The following is a 23,193-nucleotide window of genomic DNA, read 5'->3' as shown; positions in this document are numbered from 1 at the left end:
TTCGGAATTTTTTCATTGTGAATGTAGAACATTTTGGGGTCATGGAGAGAACATCTGGTAACATTCCTGAATCTGGAAGAGAAGTAGAGAGTGATGGAAGTTGAAGAGATTGTTGAACTAGAAAGTGGTATATTCTATAACTCTCTGAAGCACTAGATAAGTTTGATCACCCCTTTCCCCTGGTTGTTCTCTCCTTTCTATTTTTGTGATGCTATTCTATTTCACCTTCTGCCTATCTGCCCACTTTTTATCATTCTCTCCAAACATTCCTCTTGTCCTTATTTCTTTCAGAACATTATCCTCCTTTCGATATTCCAGGTTTGTAATGTCATAATTAGCTTGTAGTCCTTACTATCCCCCTCACTCTACACATATAAGTTAATAAATGTTGTCATTTTTACCTTCACATCACTCACATTTCTCTCCTCTCACACATATATTGCCTTAATTCAAAGTCCTTCCTCAAATCTCATTTATTGCAGCAAGCTTTGAATTGCTCTTGCTGTCTTCTTTCACCAATTCAGTTCATCCTTCAACCTGCTGCCAAAGTAATTTGACAGTTAAGTTCATATTTGAACATTTGATTCCCCTACTTAAATCCAGTGGCTCCTAGGATAACACAAATTCTTCTGTTTAGATTTTAAAGCTCTATTCAACCTCGTCTCAAGCACTCTTCCTTGTGTTACTGGATTTTACATTGCCTCCTGACCTTTGAAATCTGGCCAAATGAGCCTTCCCTCTGTTCTTTATACAAGACATATAATCACTCACCTCCTTGCCTTTATACTAGTTGTCCCACATTCTTGGAATGCACTCCCCTCCTTAACCCCACTTCATAGTCCATCAATTACATTAAAATACAATTCAAAAGGGAGTGGAGAGGGAAGGAGAAAAAATTGGAACACAAGGTTTTGCAAGGCTTAATGTTAAAAATTATCTTTGCACGTATTTTGAAAAATAAAAAGCTATTACTGTTTTTTAAAGATGCAACTCAAATCTCATTTTCTGTATGAAGTCTTTCGTGATCCTAAATGCTAGTCCTCTGCTTTCCGAATAACTTGGTCTTTAGCTACTTGGCACATATTTGTATTTATTTATTTTATATTTATTTTTGTACTTACTGTTTTCCCTTTTAGAATGTAAGCACTTTGAGAGTAAGGATTTTTTGTTACTTGTATCCATTAGATTGTGAATAGGAACTATTTTATGTGTCTTTTTGTGTTCTTGGTGCTTAGCACAGTGCCAATAGATGCTTAATAAATGATTACAGATTTTTAAAAATAGATTACAGAATTCACAAAATCACATGCAAAAAAAAATAAAACTTACCTGTTCCTGAATTGCACGTTTTAACTGAGGTAAGCCCATGGTAAATTTCACTCTCTGAAATGTCAAATCCCTCATTTCATCCAGACTTAGGTCGTATCTGTGAAAACCAGATGCCAAAAGGATGTTTTTTTAAAAGGTACAGATAATTTAAAAAATAAAAAAGAGTACCAGCAGAAATTAATAGAATAGTATTATTCTGCTATAAGAAATAATTGACAGGATGAAAAAGATTTACACCAACTGATGCAAAGTGGTAGGGAAAAAAACAGCCAGGAAAAGAATATAAATAGTCATGATAATGATGTAAATGGAAAGAATAAATTCCCTTCCCCGACACACACAACTCAAGAGAAAATGTTGCAAAATTACAAAAGAAAGAAAGAAAGTAAGAAAAGATAAAAGAATACACATGCCTTTGCAGAGGTAGGAGGGTGTAAGTTATCTGTGGGTGTGGAATGGATTGCTTCAAAATATCAGATTATTTTGATAAACTGATCAATTTTGCTGAATTTTTTCTTTTCTTTCTTTTTTAAAAAATTGTATAAGGGATAGCTTTCCGGAAAAGGGAAGGGGAAGGGAAAGGAGAAAATAGATTACAGGAAAACCTAGGAAAGAAAGGAAGGAAGGAAGGAAGGAAGGAAGGAAGGAAGGGAGGGAGGAAGGGAGGGAGGAAGGGAGGGAGGAAGGGAGGGAGGAGGGAGGGAGGGAGGGAGGAAGGGAGGGAGGAGGGAGGGAGGGAGGAAGGGAGGGAGGAAGGGAGGGAGGAAGGGAGGGAGGAAGGGAGGGAGGAAGGGAGGGAGGAAGGGAGGGAGGAAGGGAGGGAGGAAGGGAGGGAGGAAGGAGGGAGGAAGGGAGGGAGGAAGGGAGGGAGGAAGGGAGGAAGGAAGGGAGGAAGGGAGGGAGGAAGGAGGGAGGAAGGGAGGGAGGAAGGGAGGGAGGAAGGAAGGGAGGAAGGAAGGAGGAAGGAAGGGAGAAAGGAAGGGAGGAAGGAAGGGAGAAGGAAGGGAGGAAGGAAGGGAGAAAGGAAGGAGAAAGGAAGGAGAAAGGGAGAAAGGGAGAAAGGGAGAAAGGGAGAAAGGGAGAAAGGGAGAAAGGGAGAAAGGGAGAAAGGGAGAAAGGGAGAAAGGGAGAAGGGAGAAAGGGAGAAAGGGAGAAAGGGAGAAAGGAGAAAGGGAGAAAGGAGAGAAAGGGAGGAGAAAGGGAGAAAGGAGAAAGGGAGAGAGAGAGAAGAGAGAGAGAGAGAGAGAGAAAGAGAGAGAAAGAGAGAGAGAGAGAGAGAGAGAGAGAGGAGAGAGAAAGAGAGAGAAAGAGAGAGAGAGAGAGAGAGAGAGAAAGAGAGAAAGAGAGAAAGAGAGAAAGAAAGAAAGAAAGAAAGAAAGAAAGAAAGAAAGAAAGAAAGAAAGAAAGAAAGAAAGAAATTTTAAAAGAAAAAAAAAAAGCATAGGTAAAATTTCTTCCAGTAGCTTTCTCAACATGTTATGGGTTCAGCCTATCTTCTGTGTGAATATACAAAGATACTAAAATCCTCTTGTTATATAATGTACACCTTATAACTCACATCATTTCATAGGCTTATCAACTCTTAGAGTAAGGAGGGACCTTAGAGACCAGTTGATCCCACTGAATACATGAGACCCTCCATCACAAGTGACTATGAAAAACCAGGAGGGCTGTCTTCCTGAATAACATGTCTGGATTACAACCGAAATCCCAAAGTTAGCATTAGAACAAACTTAGACAGCATCTCCATGAATCACAAAATATAAGCATTGGAAGGTACCTTAGTGGTCCCCTAGTCAGATCAATAACGAAAAGAAATCTTCACAATTATGGTGAGTAGTAAACAGCTGATTAAAAAGATGATGCCTTGAGGCAGCTAAATTGGGCAATGGACAGAGCATTAGCCCTGGGGTCAGGAGGACTTGAATTCAAATTCAACCTCAGACAATTGACACTAGCTGTGTGATCCTGTGCATGTCACTTAAACCCAACTGCCTCCCCCCCCCCCAAAAAAATGTCTGAGAACAGGATTTAAAAGAAGTCAATTGCTATGTACCCAAAGTACTTTTCTCTGGCTGAGAACCCTCAATCCCAGAGAAGTCTGGAAAGGCTAAAAACTATATGAAATCCTATGGGAGGAAGGGATTACCAGAGTATAGTTATCCCTTCTATATCCTGATTTTCTCAGTCCTGCTTTCAACATATCGCAGGTCAGCATAAGAAATTTAAATGGGAATTTGGGGAGAGTTTTGCAGAAACTGAAGATGACACTCAAAGGCCAGCAGTTGAGACAAAAAGTTTAGAAACTCAGAAATACATAAAATATATGTATAGTATTTTATAAAATCAATGTTTTATCTTTTAATATCATAATAATTAAGACTTCTTCTGTGGTATGAAGGGCGGGCCAAAACATTTTCCACAGATTTTCCAAATCATGAAGGCCCTGCACTCCTAATCGCATGGATTAGAAGGGATAATTGTAGAAGGTTCCTTAACTCCAGCAGTCTTTCCTCAAGCACTTTTCCCTGTCCCCTAATCAGGAGAAGGAGCAACACCAATGTAGAATTATAGGTCTGAAGAACAGACTAAAGTCTCTGGAGGAGGTAGGTCCACTGAAGATGGAAGAAGAATTTTCTTGATTGCTTGTGGGCTCAGATTTGGGGTGCTTTGAATTTTCTGTTGAATCAAAGTCTTACAGTTGATATTTCTGTAACCTGAGTAATGGCAGGAGAATTGAGGGTCTTTTTCTTTGCGGAAACTTAGACATGATTACATTCAGGGGAGAGATTTGGATTCACAGGAACCATGGGAGGAAAGGACACTCAGGGGAATCTTGCCCATTCTGATCCCTTTTCTTGAAGGTTCCTTTTTAAAATAGTTCAATGGAAAGAAAGGACAGCCTTAAAAACCTAAGAAAAAATCTTGGAGAACCAAAAGCTATACAACATCTTCATTGAGTCTATTAACTTTTACATTAAATTATAACAAATTTTAAAAACTCTAAAATCAGCAAAAAGCAAATTCAATAATCTCTCCTCTAAGTAGAGCACTTGCTTATAATAAACATAGAATCCAGAAAGAAGTGGGCAAAGAAAACCCTGAATAAAAGCAGCCTAAGACCACAAAAGTAATTGATGTTCAAGTTTTCAAAGTGGCACATAAGAAAAGACTTTAAAAACTAATTTTAAGCCAAAACTACAACTAAATCCCAAACGCAAAAGTCTTGGTGATGGGAGTTGGGTGGAGAATAAACAAAGTCTATCTTGGCTGAAGCAACACACTATGATATGGTCAGGAATACTTCACATAAAAGAAGCCTTTCAACAAGCCTAAATGAAAAAAATCCTGAAGAAAAATAAACAATAGAGAAGAAGGAGGGTGATGGGGCGAATCACAGGAAGATACAGGCAATCCTTGATTTTCTGAGGGTCTTTATCTATTTTGTCTATTAGCTAAACTCTTTCTTTCTCAGTGTACTTCCAGCTGCATGATTTGGGATCTATTCTTTTCTATTTTGAGTAACTTCAGCAGAGAACAAACTGGAAAAAAGGAGGTAACTCTCAAATTGGTCCTGCAGCAATGGAAATGGGCACTGGTAACAAATGCATAACTATTAACCAAAATCAGTGAATATATTATCTGTGGATTCTATTTAGCTTTGCTGTTCCTGTTTCCCATATGCCATGCAGAGGTCTTCAAACTTTTTAAATAGGGGGCCAGTTCACTGTCCCTCAGACTGAGGGTCGGACTATAGTAAAAACAAAAACTTTGTTTTGTGGACCCTTAAATAAAGAAACTTCATAGCCCTGGGTGAGGGGGATAAACGTCCTCAGCTGCTGCATCTGGCCTGTGGCCGTAGTTTGAGGACCCCTGTGACTAGGTAATGGGATTTCTAAAGAGGCAGATTCTAAACCAAGTATATTAGGAGTACAGTGATTCTTAAACTAGGGTCAAGAGGATGGAATTCATTAATTTGCAAGAGAAGAAAGTTCCATCTTTATTTCAAGGTAACTGGTTTCCTTTGGAATCCTCTGTATTTTATTTGATGTATTTTAAAACATTTTTTACCAAATGGCCACTAGGGGCTATAGTACTTGAAAAAGTTAAGAACCCTTGCTTAGAGCTATATTTTCCCAACATAATGAAATGTTTTAGATTTTCATATTGTTAACTTTCTTTCAAAAAGATTAAAAAATACAGAAAAATAAGTTTCAAGATGTAAGAGATATACTTGTTTCCCTAGAAATCTCTACCACCTTGGAATTCATATTCTTATAAAAATGATCTCCTTGGTATTTTTCTGCCATGCTAAGGATGCTTTCTGAAAACATTTCTTTCCACCAGGACATGGACAATTGGAACCCAGAGATACAGCTGCTATTATCTCACAAGAGTGCAAACCCAAAGAGAAACTTAAAATTTAATATCACCAGTGCTACTGTCAAATGGTGTCTTTTTTAAACTAGATTGCAAGCTTTGGAGAGCAAGGACTAAGTAGTCTTCGTGGATCTGCCCTATACTCAACATAGTTCTTTCCACAGGGTATTTGGATGCCCGGTCTGCCCGACATCAAGCTCAGCACTCTGCCCACAACACCATACTGTCTTGTGTCCCTAACTATAAATAATAACACTGTAAGATGCCCTTAACAAACATGTTAAAAAAAATCAAGTAAATTCTTGCTCCAGATCCATAATAACCTACGATTTCTGCCTTCTCCCACCATCCATTCTTGAACAAGAAATTAATCTCATGTGTCTCTAAACCCTAAATGCCCACTGGACACAAGGAATGACAGAGAACTTTATGTTCTTTACCTATCTGTGCCTGACAACAATTCTTCCAGGTGGGAGCTGAAAAATGTTTTAGAGGCGAGGAAATCTGGGAGAAGTAAGTGCCTTTGCCCGTGGTCACACAGCTGGATGTCAGAGCTGGAATTTGGATTCTGCCCGACATCAAGCTCAGCACTCTGCCCACAACACCACACTGTCTTGTGTCCCTAACTATAAATAATAACACTGTAAGATCCCCTTAACAAACATGTTAAAAAGACTTGGCTGAGCTCACGATTTTAAGTTTTTTATAACCACTAGGTGGAGCACTAACACTTTGACCAAGAGGATATTCAGAGCTACCACTAAGAATTAAAATTAAAAGTAAAAATAAAAGATATAAGGAATAACGCATGAAAATATTTTTGGTTTGTGTAAAAAGCTTGAAGATGTGCTCACAAAATTTAAAGTGTCTAAGTTTGGTTTTGTAATATGTAAAATTATTTTACCGTGAAAATTATCTACAATTCAGACGGAACAAATAAGAACTGACAATTATATAACAGCCTACATATATTATTTCATTGGAATCTCACAGAAACCCTGTGAGGTAGGTACTACAGGGGGTATTATTTCTATTTTACAGATTAAGAAACTGAGGGAAATTTCCGAGGGTCTGGATTCAAGAATTTGGACCAACCTGGTATTTCCAGCACACCTTTGAGGAGCCAGGGGAAGACCGAGTCATGGCAGAGAAGAAAGTCATGGAAGAGGATCATCATTTCTATAGAAATCTTAGAGTGGAGAAACCAGTCTGAGGGAAGTCCCAAGAAAAAGCCAGCTTTCCCTCTTTGTCCCTGGCTTGAAAAAGCCAGCTTTTCCCTATCTATCCAGAGACACTATAAAATAATGAATTAGGATAAATGGGGTGTTCAGGGAGCACTTGCTGAGCTCCTTTCGGAGATGTTCATCCACCTTTGGTATTGGTATCTACCTAGCACTCACCTCTCAATTGTGGCTGTAGAAGTTGTAGTACATGCAACAGCTACACCCCAGTAAAACCATCTCAGCAGATGGACTCTGGGTTAAGAGTAACTAGGAGGGTTCAAAACTCTCAGTGAATTAGGGGTTATTTACCCACCCCCTTATCCTCGCAGAATGGGCAGATGAAAACCATTTGTTCCAGCAACCATAAAGGTGACTAAAGCAGGTGTTGTATAGCTCACTAATTGCTTGGTTAAACATTAAAAAAAAAAAAAAAAGACCAAGGCAATCACTCAATGCATCCCAAGCCATCACCCTTGACATTTTGACATTTGTCTTGTCATTAGACTTTGATGATTCTGGAAGAAAGATTGAGGCTGACAACTTTATGCAACTCTGCCTCACTTATTCAATTCATGAATAAATTATGACATAATCCTGTCATATCATTAGTCCTCTTCAAAAGTGAAGGAAAAACAACAAAATAATCAACTCAATTGTATAGTGGTTAGAGCCCTGAGCCTCGGGTCAGTAACATCTGAATTCAGTCTCTCCAATTAGGAAAACACTTAATTCCTAACCAGAGAGTTGCCTCACCATATCTTTATTTCTATCTGCTCTTTTTGTGAGTGAGGCAAAATTTGGTTTATTAAGGTAGGGAGTAAGTATGTATTAAGTGCAAAACATTTTATAAATATCTCATTTGATCCTTACAAAAATCCAATGGGATAGATGTTATTATTATTCCCATTTTATAACTGAGGAAAACCTTTGTTAAGTGACTTACCTGGGGACACACAGCCAGTAAGTATCTGTGGCCAAATTTCAATTCAGATGTTACTAACACAAGGCTCAGAGCTCTAATCACTAGGCAACTGAGCTGGTTATTTTGCTGTTCTTCCTTCACTTTTCAAACACCAACTCCTGCACAAGCATGTTAGGAAAGGATGCCTCCTAAATAGGGCAGGGTTCTGCCAACTTTGTGTCTTGATTTCACCTTTTTTCAATCTCCTCAATGCTGATGGCCAGTCTCTACTGGAAACGTTTCTTCCAATTATGGGGTTTTCTCTATGTAATATTCAAACTTGTTTATATTATTCAGTAAAAAGGTTTCTTTCCAGAAGCTGAATTATGAGGTTCTTGAGCACTTGAGCACAGTGTCTTCTTGTCAATTTCCTATATCTAAAAATTTTCAGTTTTGAAAATTTTCAAGATATGAAAAGATCCCAAACTCCTTTGCAGAGATCCATAGATGTGAAACATATAGTAGCAGATTTCTTTTAATATATTTGATCAGTTTTGCTGAATTTTTCCCCCTTCTTTCTCTTATTTTTTCTTTTTAAATTCTATCTTAAATGAAATAGTATTCTGGAAGGGAGTGGAGAAGAAATACAGGGTGAAATCAAGCTATTGTAAAATCAAAAGATATTAATGAAAATTTATTTTTTGAAAAAGTGAACAATAACTTTAATAATTGCTTTCATAAAACACAACCATTATTTAGTAAACAAACATGTTAACTGGTCATTTCTATGCCCTTTGCAAGTTCCAAGAGCTGTTCCTATTGCTCCTTAATCCTTCCCAGTTTATAAAACTGACTATGCTGGAGAGATTAAGGCTGGTGACTTTGCCCAATTCTGCCTCACTTAAATCCAATTCACTTTCAAGTCAAGACATCACTCTCTTGATGTCATTGGTCTTCTCTGAGAATGAAGGTTGAACAATCACAGTTTTCATAGAAAGTAGACAAACTATGATGGACAAAGCCAAGGTTCTCAGTTTCCTCATCTATAAGATGAGAGCATCCTTTTGGGGTCTAAGTGGGTTTTATACAGAACCACAAACTCAATAGATTATGACCACACCAAAATGAGAAGAGTGAAGGGAGAGAACTAGCCTCATCAGTGATGACATTGTGTCCTTTTACTGTTGCTCCTGTCATATGTACCCCATAGAGATCAAGTCCCATTCATTATGGTAGCATGTTAATTTTTACCTTTAAACAGACCCAGCCCCTCAACTTGTAACATCCTATAACAGCAGAAGATGATTAAACTATGTAATCTTTCTCCTCTTGGTGGTACAGTGGATAGAGCCATACTGGGATTACAGTCAGGAAAACTTGAGTTCAAATTTGATCTCAGACACTTCCTAGCTATATCACCTTTGGACAGTCACTTAATCTGTTTCCTCAACTATAAAATGAGGATAATGGGAGCAGTTAGGTGGTATAGTGGTTAGAATACCAGCCCTGAAGTCAGGAGGACCTGAATTCAAATCTGTCCTCAGACATTTAACACTTCTTAGCTGTGTGACCTTGAGCAAGTCACTTAACCTCAATTGCCTCAGCAAAAATAAACAAATAAATTAATTAATAAAATAAAATGAGGATAATAATAGCACCTACTTCAAAGGATTAAATAAGATAATATTTGTCAAGTGCTTTTCCAAACTTAAAGCCCTATATTAGTACCAGTTGTTATAATTATTACTATTAAGAACCTAGTATCAATTCAAAGCTTTGTTTATGCAAAGTTAAAACTAAAAAACAGCTCCTACTTTTAGGGAGCTTACATTCTATAACACATAACAACTTTTGGCTTTCTCTTTGAATAGAGAAAGCAAAACTTTCTAAAAAAACTTTTTTTATACTTTTGCCTACTGGCTCACCCTTAGCTCTTTCCAGAAAGTGAGGAAATGAATACCACCCTCCAACCATTTCCTAAAAAAGTATATCAAAAATTAATACTCAGTGGTATTCACTGTTCAGTCTGTACACAAAGGAAGATTGGTCTTCATTTTATTTTTAATTAAATTAAGAAAGATTATTAAACTAATGTTATAATTACATTAAATTCTAATAACAATTCTTTAGGAATTTTCAAGGGATCAAAAAAAAATCTGTTTCAATTAAGTAGAACAATGCCTTTTTCCACTGGCATGCAGTTCTCCTTATTTTGGTAAGGTAACTACCACTGGACAACTTCCAGTGAAAAGATTCTGATTTTATTCTGGTCAATTACACCAGGATCCACTGATGTGGGTTGACATTCTGGAGAGTTTGGAAACAAACTGCATGTAGAGACATGCAGGTATCTAATACCATTGGCTTAGAGTAACTCAATTAAAGTGGGACTTTAATTTAAAGATTTAATTTACCAAGCATTTATTAAGCACTTACTATGTATACGGCATTATGTCAGGCACTGGGGTAAAATAAAGACAAAAATGAAACAGCTCTTCTTCAGGAGTCAGCATTTTAAGTAAGGGGATATTATATTACATATAGCCAGATAAGTAAATACATGATAATTTGAGAAGGAAGAAAATACAAATAATTGGGAAATCAAAAAAGGCTATCCATAGAGGATAGAACCTGAGCTAATATTTAACAAAAGCTAATGATTCTAAAAGGTAAAAGTGAAGAAAGAGTGTATTCCAGGGGAACAATTTACACAGAGATTAGAAATAGAATGTCAACTTCAAAGAAGAGCAAATTTGGCTGAAACTTAAGAGTATCTCTCATATTGAGAGCAATATGAAATAAGTCAAGAAAAGCAGACTGAAATCAAAAAATGAAACATGAAAATTTTAAACTCCAAGCTGAAAAACTTATTTTATCCAAAAAAAAACCAATAATAGTGAGCCACAGAAGCTTCTTGAGACATCTGTATTAAGAATATTTTGGAAAGGAGAGAGGCTAGGAACAGGGAGACCAAATAGAAGTCTATTGCAATGATACAGTCAAGAAGAGATAAGGGCCTAGACAGCCCTGTTTGTAGTGGCCAGAAGCTGGAAAATGAATGGATGTTCATCAATTGGAGAATGGTTGAATAAACTGTGGTATATGAACGTTATGGAATATTATTGTTCTGTAAGAAATGACCAGCAGGATGAAAACAGAGAGGACTGGCAAGACTTACATGAACTGATGCTAAGTGAAATGAGCAGAACCAGGGGATCATTATATACCTCAACAATGATACTGTATGAGGATGTATTCTGATGGAAGTGAATCTCTTCGATAAAGAGAGCTAATTCAGTTTCAATTGCTCAAGGATGGACAGAAGCAGCTACATCCAAAGAAAGAACACTGGGAAATGAATGTAAACTGCTTGCATTTTTGTTTTTCTTCCCGCGTTATTTATACCTTCTGAATCCAATTCTCCCTATGCAACAAGAGAACTGTTCGGTTCTGCACACATATATTGTATCTAGGATATACTGCAACATATTTAACATGTATAGGACTGCTTGCCATCTGGGGGGAGGGGAGGTAGAGGGAGGAAGGGGAAAAATCAGAACAGAAGTGAGTGCAAGGGATAATGTTGTAAAAAATTACCTTGGCATGGGTTCTGTCAATAAAAAGTTATTTTAAATAAATAAATAAAAAGAAAGGGGAAAAAAAAAAAAAGATAAGGGCCTAGATTAGGTGAGTAGCCATGTGAGTGAAGGAGACAGACATAAAAAAAAAAAATGTCATGGAGGTAGAATCAACAAGAATTTGTTACTGTTTAGTCATCTCAGTTACTTCCGACTTTTAATGTTCCCATTCTTGGCAAAGATACCAGAATGGTTTTGCCATTTCCTTCTATCACTCACTTACAGATGAGAAAACCAAGGCAAACAAGCTTAAATGTCTAGCCTCAAGTCACACTGTTAGCATCTGAGACCACAGTTAAATCTTCTTGACTCCAGGCCCAGCATTCTATCCACTACACATCCTAGCTGTCCATGAATTAGCAAGATTAACCAAAATTAGCAATTCATTAGAAATGAGGGGAGGGAGGTAGAGGAAAAGTAATAGTAAAAGTAAAGGAGGGAAACAATTTTGGTCAGGTAAAAATGGTTTCTTTCTTTTTTTAATAGTTGTCTAGTAAATAAAGAACAAGTTCAAATCAATAAGCCTTCCTGTCAAGCATTTGACAAGCTTACAGTGGTCTGCCCTCAAGGAGCTTATATTTTAATGGTGGAGACAAAACATAAAAGGGAACTAAAAGGGTTGGAGGTGATAATAAATAGTATAGGCCTACCTGGTCCTCGTTGTCCTTACAGTTTGTGGGGTGTGTACGGGTGTGTGTAGGTGTGTGTGTATGTACTGAAGTTGGACTGTAATTATCTCTATATGTCCTCAGTCACAAACTCAATGGGGGAAGGTCCTGCCCACTTCAGTCTTCATATTTGCATCTACTTTTCATTTGATGCCTTTGGTTATGTGGTTAATGCTATTTTCTCTTCAGTAATCAAATAAGTTTTCATCTTCTCTGATTTTTTTTAATATAGAGAAAACTAACAAACCAGTCACCTAATCCTGGCATTATTATTGCTTTTTCTTTTTTTCTTCTCTGACATGGGAGGATTTCAATATGAATCCAATTTTTTTAACCACTGCAATATATTTCTTCATTGCTTGGCTGAGACTTGAAAATCCAACTGTTTTTTATGCTCCTCATTTCTATTTTCTCTCCAAATCAAAGCAGCTTGCTTTAGGCATGTTACAGTTTCCAACTATCTACAAGTAATGGTGAATGTGTACAAGAGCAGCTTCTTGCTGACTAGAGGAAAAGGGGCAGGACCTAGAGTCAGGAAGTGGTAGTTGTTGCATATTCTCCATGACCCCATTTGTGATTTTCTTGGCAAAGATACTCTTGGAGTGGTTGGTCATTTCCTTCTCCAGCTCATTTTACAAACGAGGAAACTGAGGCAAACAATGTTAGGTGACTTTCCCAGGATCACATAGCTAGGAAATGTCTGAGGCTGAACTCGTGTTCCTGACTCCAGATCTAGCTCTGTATCTCCCTCAAACACTAGCTGTATGATGATAGAACAGCATCTACCCTTGAAGGTTGTTAAAAGAATCATTTGCAAAACACTTAGCCCATGGCCTGGCACACAGAGGAAGTGCTGCAAGAATGCTTATGTCCTGTCTTATCCTTAAGCTAGACCTGGCCTTGGGGCTGAGCTGAAGCCTGCTCAAAGAGCTCTACCAAGTTCTTAGACTCCTTCTCCTAGGGACCAGTCAGGGACTCCCCAATGCTCTCAGACTCAGCTCCCTGCCACTGTTAGCAGAAAAGGCCCCACAGCTGGGTAGGAGAAAGCTCAGTCTAGCTCAGTCCCTGCTTATTCTGCCTACTACCTTTTATAGGCTACTTCTATAACTGTGCCCTGGGGATGCTGGAGATGGAGTGGGTAGCTGCTACCTCCCCTTGCTCTCTTTCCAGGCAGAAAGTTCTAGCTGTGTACACACACACACACACACACACACACACACACACACACGAAGGACATTCCACTTTTTGCTTGCAATTCATTAAAAAAATTTTTTGATTTAAATTTTAAGTTTTTTTAGAATCTGCATTTATCTCCTCCTCTATCAGACCAGCTTCTTCCATAGCCACCGCCTCTTAGTGCTTAGAATCACCTATAGAAAGGTACATCCAGCCATGGAAGAGGGAAAGTCCTTCATCTTGTTTGCCAAAAAGCTCCTGACCACTATTCCCTTCCATGCTTCAGTAACTTTCTCTTCCATCACCATTTACATTACAAGTGATGACCTTAGAGGGTGAGCCATGAAGCAGGCAGAGTTTTATGAGAGTTACTATAACTTTCTTATGAATTTCTGAAAGATAGATTACTTACTAAGTTCTGGGTGCTATGCTAATCAGTCACCAGGACAAAAGAGATTGTACTCTAATTGGGAAGGACAAATACATAGGGTGGCGTATTGGCAATAGTATAAAAAATAAGTGACATGGAGCCCGGTTCCAATCACAATAACATGAAAGCTTACCCATGAAAGCTTGGTTACCCCTGTAGACTCTACCATAAGCCAGGAGGCTCCCCTAGATTCTGGCTACCCACAACTGTAATCTATACATAGAGCAAAGCCCAAGATTTCCCACAATTTAGATACCTAGTGTCAGACACTTTCACAGGGAGATGCAGGCAACTCACATAGTGAGCTTAATAAATGCCCCCAAACATTTCCATTCATAATTTAAATGTTCCCCCACTGACTTTTCCACCCACCAGGAATGAGAAAATCCAAGTGGGAGCCACAGAAATGGGAATGCAGAACCTGCTCCCAGAAGATGCTGCCATTGACCCGCTTACACTGTCACTGGCAACAACAATGTTCTCCAAATGTTTCCTGGTGCACTGACACTTTCAGTTGGGCTACAAAGGATCCCAGTTATTTCTTTATCTCTTACTCATCCCAGGCAGAACATTGCTGCAGGATAATAGGCAAGCTCTCAGATGGAAAAGGAAACTAGCAACCACCATTACTTCCTTAGACCGGGAATTACCACTCTTCAAACGTCTGCCCTACCCCCTTGATGCCATTTCTCTCTGGCTATTTATGTCTGGTCTCAACTTTATAGAAAAGATTATCTGGTAGCCCAGAGTCACTTGTCCATAGATATTAGCCCTCAAGAAGCTTACATTCTAATGGGGTAAGCTGACACCAAAAGTGCAGGGAATAGGAGGTGAGGAAGAGAAAGACTATTGACAAGAAGGTGGAAATCACCAGAGTAACAAAGGAAGGCAGAGGTGATCATGGCCTGGAAATCTCATGGGAAGATAGTCCTGATCAGGGACTCACAAATCAGGTGAGTGAGATTCTGGACAGAGTAATCTCTATTAGGCAATGATGTCCTACAAACTACCAAGATGACCAGCTGTAACTGTCATTTTTCAGTAGCTAACTCATTTATTCCAGGAAATCAAAGGTAGCTGTGCACACTGTGTCCCCAAAGGTAATGAGAAAAGAAACATGAATAATGAACCTTCTAGTAAATACCACAGTCAGATTCACAACCACCCCCAGATAGGGCATTTCCAACCCCAAAGTTCTCTACCCCCACTTCTATAAGCCATACTCACCAAAGACACCTCTGAATAGTAATGAAACTTACTACTATGCTTGTTCAGACCATCAAGTGAAACAGAAACTACTTGATCATCTTGTGGTAACTTTCAGAGATGTCAGATCTATAGAATGACAAGAGTGATATTGCGCAGTCCCAAGACTAAGCTTCAAGAGTGGTTTCTTTGGGGATTGCTAAATTCACTGCATGTGAGGGTTAGCAAACAGGACACATCTGCTAACAGAATCTAAAAAGGCTAAGAGATTCCCTTCCCAATTAAAAAAAAAAAGTACACGTTTTCTTTCACTAATGGAAAACTAAGATTAGTGATATAAAAGGAATCTCAAATCTTGATAGAGGAATTTTTTGGGAGGGGGTGAAGCAATTGGGGTTAAATGACTTGCCTAAGGTCACACAGCTAGTAAGTGTTAGGTGTCTAGGCCAAATTTGAACCCAGGTTCTCCTGCCTGACTTTAGGGTAGTGTTCTAAATGCTGCACCATCTCGTTGCCTCTGGTAAAGGAAATTTTAAGTCCATAATAGCATAGCACCGACCACTGCTTTCTTTGGGTTTTCATATTCAACAAGAAAAAGAAAATTATTAGTTGCATCAGGAAATGGTGAATTTATTACCATATATCCACATAAATATATTCAAAGTCTGTGTAAGACAGTTGTCTTATGTGGATGGAATATGTCAGAAAAGAACGGTCAATTTTAAAAGGTACCTGACCAAGTCAGGGTCCTCCCTGCCAAAAAGCAGGCAAAGGTGATGGAGGAGAAATATAGGTGAATTTTCTTCCCCCAAATCTACCTTTCTTCCCAATTTGCCTGTTGCTTTGTCAAGGGTATTTCTGTCCTTCCAAATCACTCAGGTTCACTACTTTATGAAATCATCCTAAATTTGTCACACACACCCCTCACCTGCACATGTGATTTTACTCCCACAACATATTTTGTATCCATCTCCTCTCCATTCTTATAGCTCCCCCCCCCCCCATGAATTCAGACACTTACCATATCTTACCTGGACTATTATAAATAGCCACCTAATTGTTTCCAGGCTTTCCATTACAATCCTTCCTCCAAACAGCTGCCAAAATGATCTAAGATATGACTAGGATCACTTCACTAAAGAACCTTTTCCAAGAACCTCAAGAACCTTCATTTGCTCCTAGGATAATACACAAACTTCTTAGTTTGGAATTTAACTTAATGGCTTCCAGCCTCATATTGTTGTTTCCTTCACAATCCTTCCATTCTAGAAAAGCTAGACTGCCCATAGCCAGCGCCACCTGTGAGTGCCTAATGATTGTGTCTGACACGAAATAAATGGAGTCTTCATGGCTATCAAGTTGTTAAAACTCAGCAATCCACCTCCCATTTCAGTACTTTTGCAAAAAGCTGTCCCCAATACATGGAAAGCAGTCCCTTCTCATTTCCCTCTCTTAGTATCTAGAATCTCCTTCAAGGCTGAACTTACTCTGTTGCCACCTCTGGCAAGATGTTTCTTCTGAGTTCACCAATTGCTACAAATTAACATCTAAATACCTATCCTTTTACATCTTGTATGCTCCAATTAAGATGTAAGCCCTTTGAAGCTAGGAGTGTTCATTTTATCTCTAACTGCAACTTGCACATAGTAGAGTAAGTGCACGTAAGTGTTTGGTAGAGAGTGAATCAAAAAATTTAGGTATGGATTGGGCTAGGAATATTGGCTCTGAGGCCTTTATCAACTCTGATGTTCCATGATTCCATGGACTATTTTTCCACAGTGTCTAGCTTTTTATTGAAAAAAGTGGAAAAAGGAGAGATGAGGGGTAATAAAATCAAATTAGTTCACCTCTCAAAAGAGCCACTTATATATAGAATGGAGAAACATACCACTTGTGTAAATGATTTTTTTCTCAGATTTCAGCTCCCTGAAGAACATCATGGCTCTAATTTGCATCAACTCTTGGCAACAATATCTTGGCAAGAGTCTTGGATTTCATCCAGGTAAGGAATGAACTCTCAGGGGTACTCATTGTCCTTCTCAGTCCCAAATATGCTTCAGTCCACTTTGATCTTTTCTATTTCACTAGCTACTTACATTCTTCTCTATGGCAAATAGGAAGCCCATTCCCCAGTATCTTTTTCATCCTGCACTGCTGGAGAAAATGTTCTAGCCATGAATCTTGTTAGTGCTGGTCATCAATACATGGCTTCGTCATTATGGTGGAAAGCCAACTGGTGGTAACAGTGTGATAAGCAATGGTAAACAGAGTGGCTGGCCAATATAAAGGATGCCACCATCAGCAATGAATGGGACACAGAAGCTCTGGGCTTATTTTGTGCTCTTGTTAGAGAGCTATTGCCTGGAGCCACTCACTTGACAACATACAGGCACTTCAGTATCAGAATTCCTACATGTTCCTGCTGAGCACATTAAGACCCATAACCTAATGACTGTAATATTTCTTTTTATAATATTTAACATTGCCAGCTGAAAAAGTAGAGTCTAAAACAATAGTTGCACTATACACAGAAGCAATTTCTTGACACCTTTGGATGCCAACAGGTAGTCCCAGTTCTTAAGGTACTTGCCACTTTGTTTTGTCTTTCATTTTCTAAGAGGACCAAAGATATCACAAGGGTGGTGTTCTGACATACTCCTGAAAAGGATTAAATGAGGCAGAGCTGTACAAAGTCATGAACCTCACGCTCTCCTCCTAAGCCATCTAAGATCAGTGGCAGACAAAAGTCAAGACAGCTGGTAATGGCCAGGGATGTGGTGGATGACCTTAGCTTTTCTAAATTAAAGTCCCTTCCCAAGTCCCAGTGTGTCTGAGGCAACATCCATTCAATGACCAAGGCCTAGGTAAGGAATGAGACAGAAAACAGTCTATAGCATAATCCAAAGACAAAAACACTTCTGTTTCTTTTTCCATTCACTCACATCCAAATGTTCTCCACTATGATTCCCACTTCTGGTTCCTAAATTTCTTTATTATAATTATAATTATATTATTATAATATATAAACATTTATATTATAAACTTTATATACATTATAAACGTTTCTTGATCTCTTCTACTTTATCTATTTATTTCTTTGGAACAAGTTATACCCACCCAGAGCCATATTTTAGGTTCAAGTTTCAGCCCACCAAGACTCAGTGATACCTCTGAAGTTAAATTTGCCTTCTTACACTAGGAACTTTAGTTTCTTGTACTTATTACCTAAATTTGAAGTATCTGTGCGAGGACATTTAAGGCCTAAATTGTATTACTACTCTTTCTATGGATTTTGTCTTGTGAATTTCTGAGTGTTTTTTCTTCATTATAGGTACTTTCTATGATATAAGTACCCTTAGTGAATAATATAAGCAATTCTCTCTTCCCTACCACCTATGTTATTATTTTAAAGCCCTTTTAAATACATTTGCAGGACATCATGCTATCATTCCTGCATGTTATTTTTTTAAATTATTGCTGCCTTTGTTTTCATATCATATATATCTCCAGTTATATCTTGTATAGTGGATAGAATGCTGAACCTAGAATCAGGAAGATCTAAGTTCAAATCTGGCCTCCACCACTTATATGTGAACATGGACTTTCTTTTTAACAGGTGTTTCAACTGTAAAATAAGAGTCATACCACCTCCCTCCCAGATTGTCACAAGAATCAAATGAAATATTTGTAAAGTGCTTAGCATGGGAACTGGAAACTGAGTGGATGTCCATCAGTTGGGGAATGGCAGAATAAATTATGATATATGTAAGTATTGGAATATTATTGTTCTGTAAGAAAGGATGAGCAAGCTGATTTCAGAAAAGCCTGGAAACACTCACACAAACTGCTGAGTGAAGTGAGCACAACTAAGAAAACATTGTTCACAGTAACAGCAAAATTATGTGATGATCAATTGCAATGGACTTGACTCTTCTAACCAATGTAGTTATCTAAGGCAATTCCAACAGACTCAGGATGGAAAATACCATCCACCACCAGAGAGAAAACTATGAAAAACAATGTGGTTAGAAACATAATATTTTCACCTTTGGGTTGTTTTTTGTCTGCTTGTTTCTTTCTCATATTTTTCCTCCTTTTGGTCTGATTTTTCTTGCACAACGTAATATGAAAATATGTTTAAAAGATTTGTATATGTATTTAAACTATATCAGATTGCTTGCTCTCTTGGGGAGGAGGAATATAAGGAAGAAAAGAGAAAAAAATCTGGTATACAAAGTCTTATAAAAATGAATATTGTAAACTATCTTTACCTGTATTTGGAAAATAAAATACTATTGAAAGTATATGCATGTGCAGGCAATGATGGTCAATAACTCATCATCCTCATTTATAATAAGTTGCTATCCTTCCTTGTTCTACTGCAGGATTTCATTCACTTTTTCATAATTTGTGCAGGAGTCATCCCTATATATCTCACTTTGTCATGATCTTGCCCACAAATTGGTCATGCCCCTCTTCTTTGTGAATTCTTATGTCCTAAAAGGAGGCGGTGTCCATTAGGTTGCTGCCCATCTTGCCAATGTCAGTAATGACTACCACACAAAGGTTTTCTTTGACATACCATGCTTTTCCCTCAAACACATCTTTCATTCTATTTTCAATGAAGCCTTGATTATATTTCTTCACTTTATACATTTCATTACCCTGGAAACACAAAGTTCAGTTTTAATAAAGACAAAACAATCTATGAGTACCAAAACAATGGCCATCCCAGCCTGAGTGACTATATCACTACTGGGGAATAAGTGAATGAATGAAAAAAGTGCAAAAGCATAGTGCTAAACAAAGAAAATACAAATGGAAAAGATAATCCTTGCTCTCAAGGCATTCACAATATATTTTTTTTAATTTTTCAGTTGACAAAAAATTATTTTTTTCTCTTCTATCTCCTCTCTCATTAAAAGAAAAAAGAAAAGCAAAAAACCCTTTTAATATGGCAAGTTAAATAAAATAATTCCCACATTAGCCATATTCAAAAATCTATATGTCTGATTTTGCACCCCAAATTCATCATCTTTCTGTCAAGAGTAATATGCTTCATTGTTGGTTCTCGTGGTTGGAATTTGTATTCATCATTAGAAACTGTTTATCCTTATAATGCTGTTGCTGTTGTTTTCATCCTGTTCACTTTGCATCAGTTTGGATAAGTTTTCCCAGGTGTCTGCAACCATGCCTTTCATCATTTTTACAGCACAATGGTGCTCCATTATTATTGTATTATAATTTGTTCAGAAATTTCCCAACTGAAAAACACCACTTTAGTGTCCAATTTCTTGGTACCCAAAAAAGAGCTGCCATATTTTTGCGTATGTGGATCCTTTTTCTTTGCTCTTTTGAAGGGGAGGGCTATAGACCTAGTAGTGGTGCCACTGGCAAATTCTCATTCTAATGGGGAAGATGACACATAGAGAACATTTCACTTACAAATCTGATGGAAACATTCCATGGTCCTTAGGTTGCAAGTGGCAAAACAGATGATAATCATATTCTTTTTTCTGTAACATTTGTTTTGAAATTTTATTTTCCATTTATGGAATAAAACAAGCATTCTTATGAAATAAAATATTTATTATGAAAATTTTTTAAAAGACAATTTTACATGAAACTGCAAATTTACTACACACAAACTTCCTTTCGCAAAATTACTTTCCTATTCAACAAAATTATCATGTAAACTTTTTTCTTTTTTTTCTTCCCTCCCCTGTTCCACTTTAAAGACAGCTATCTTTAGATACAAATTGGTATAGGAATGTGTAGTGTGTGTGTGTGTGTAAAATTATTCTACATATACTTCTATTTATCAGTTCTTTCTCTGGTATAGATAGTGTCTTTCTTCATATGTTCTTTGGGTATTTATAATAGACAAAATAACTTACTGTTTACTCAAAGTTGCTCTTAAAACAATATTGCTGTTAGTGTATACAATGTTTTCTTGCTTCTGCTCATTTTGGTCTTCATTATTTAGTGAAAGTCTTTCCATAATTTTTTAATAGTTGAACTCATTTCTTTGGGGAGGGGCAGGTTTTGACTTAAGAGTATTTTATTTTTTCTAATGACATATAAAAATGAATGTTGGAAAATATCTTATAAGTTTTTGAATTCCAAATTTTTCTCCCTCCTTCCCTTCCAAGACAGCAATCTAATATAAGTTATTCATATACAATCATTTTAAACATAATTGTTTCCACATTAGTCATGTTGTGAATTCAGAATGTTAATTCAGAAAAAAAGAGAAAAACCATGAGAAAAAAAAAGTAAAAATTGTATGCTTTAATTTGCATTCAGACTCCATAGCTCTTCTTCTGGATAGGAATAGCATTTTCCTTCACAAGTCTTTTGAAATTATCTTGGATCATTGTATTGCTGAGAAGAACTAAGTTGATCTATACATAATGTAGCTCTTACTGAGAACAATGTTCTCCTAGTTCTGCTCACTTCACTCAACATCAGTTTTATAGCCTTTTGGGCATAGTTGCAAATTGTTCTATAAAATGTTTGGACTGATTCACTACTCTACCAACAAAATAATGTATATTCTTTTGTATCATTTCCATTGGCAAAATCATTTCATTTCTGCTGTTGAATCATTTGACAATGCCAAGGATTTTATGATAAGAAATGATCAGTTTTCTGGGTCTTTGATACCTGTGGCTACAGTACTAATAGACTACATTTCTACAAGGGTTGAATGGGTTCATGGCTGTAGGATCAAGGCTGATCTGCAATCAGGGCTAGTGGTCTGAAGGTAGGGCTGTTATTCCCAGGGCTTTGGGAGCACTTATGGAAGGGAGGCAAAAAAAGGTGAGTCTCTTCTCCAGTGACTCCTTCCCTCAGTGATGGCTGTATAGGGATTGGTTTCCTGGGAGTATTTCGATTACAGGGCTTTTGGATTCAGTGTCCTGAGCTCTTTCTATGGGGATCCAAGGAAGGTAGTGATCTAAATGGGAATGGTTTTATTAGTCTGGAATCAGCCATCTCCTGTGTCTCTTTCAGAGTGCCTAGTTGCTTCAGCCTTATGGATGGGTTCTTCAAGATTATGTTCTTGGTTAGTGCTGATATCAGATCATATAGTCTTAGTGAAGTCAATATAAGCCTAGGAAATTAAATAAGTCATTGTATTTAATCATGCCTGTGCCTGTAACTATAAAGCACATTAACCAGGGCTTTAAAAGTGCCCTGCTAATTAGAGAGACAGGTAGGGCAGGGCCCAAGTAGGAAAAAATGAGCCAAACTGGAGGGAGGAAGGGAAGGAAACTTCCACTGTGGCTACACCATCTGGATCTGTTGCTTGTCCCAAAGAGAACAGAACCTAACACTTTAAAAACATTTAAATAATACATATCAAGATTCCAAAATAAAAATATGAAGTGAATTCAATATAGAATGAACTCATTTATGATATGCATGTTAAAATAGATTACCTGCTGAAATGTTAAAGAAGGGATCCACATGGAATTCCATTTTGCATTTTTATCTGGTTTATAATTAGAGGTTCTAAATTCTCTATATTGAACATTTATTTCAAAGTTAACTTTGAATTTCATTAAGGCTATAATTTACAGAGGAAGATTTTAGAGGTCATCTATTCCAAACACCTCAATTGTGGATTAGAAAATGAAGCCCAGGAAACTGAGTTATACAGAGAAGATGACAGGTAGAGATACAAAAGCTATTTGAAACTAAGTTCAGACTCAGCAATCTTCTTTCTTTTTCATTTGACACTGAGAGGAATATTTCTAATTCTCAATAGCCTGTATTCACTCAAAATCAACAAACTATTCAAAAAATAAATCTTCACACAACAACACTAAGAATTTTCCATTAATACAAATTAAATTCTACCTAAACTATACAATAGTTTTGTAACCAGGATTACCTAAAATTATATGTCTAAAAAGTGAAAAATCTTTGTAATATTTTTTCATAAACAATTAGCAGTGGAAACCATTTTGGAGATTATTTAATCCCATACTTCACATGGAGCTTGTAAACTTTTTTCCTAATGGTTTGTTAGTTGTATTTCTATATAATGGGTTTCCTTTTTACTCCTTCATATTTTATGTTTTGTATTTAAAAACACGAATCTTAGAAGAGATTCATAGGCTTCCCCAGATTACCAAAGGATCCATGGCACAAAAAAGGTAACAAATCTCATTTCTTACTACAATCAAGTATGTTTAATGTTGTCAGTATTATTGAACAACAATTCAGCAAACATTTA

General features: G+C 37.3%; 1 protein-coding gene across 2 annotated transcripts in view; it reads right to left on the bottom strand.

Moving 5' to 3' along the window:
• Positions 1-23,193, bottom strand: part of ACOXL (acyl-CoA oxidase like) — a 511,030-nt gene that overhangs the window by 463,565 nt on the left and 24,272 nt on the right. The window contains exons 1-2 of one of the 2 annotated variants that reach the window (XM_051975800.1): positions 7,110-7,200; positions 1,330-1,426 (exon numbers count right to left, since the gene is read on the bottom strand). In XM_051975800.1, the coding sequence (XP_051831760.1) occupies positions 1,330-1,404 (75 nt within the window). In that variant the 5' untranslated portion in view covers positions 1,405-1,426; positions 7,110-7,200. Of the gene's footprint in view, positions 1-1,329; positions 1,427-7,109; positions 7,201-23,193 lie in introns of those variants that run through there. The other variant, XM_051975799.1, reaches the window with a different exon arrangement.

The sequence above is a fragment of the Antechinus flavipes genome, chromosome 2, assembly GCF_016432865.1.
Source record: "Antechinus flavipes isolate AdamAnt ecotype Samford, QLD, Australia chromosome 2, AdamAnt_v2, whole genome shotgun sequence".
Taxonomy (NCBI): Eukaryota; Metazoa; Chordata; class Mammalia; order Dasyuromorphia; family Dasyuridae; genus Antechinus; species Antechinus flavipes.
The sequence above is the reverse complement of the archived record's forward strand: the minus strand, read 5'-3'. Positions and strand labels throughout refer to the sequence as shown.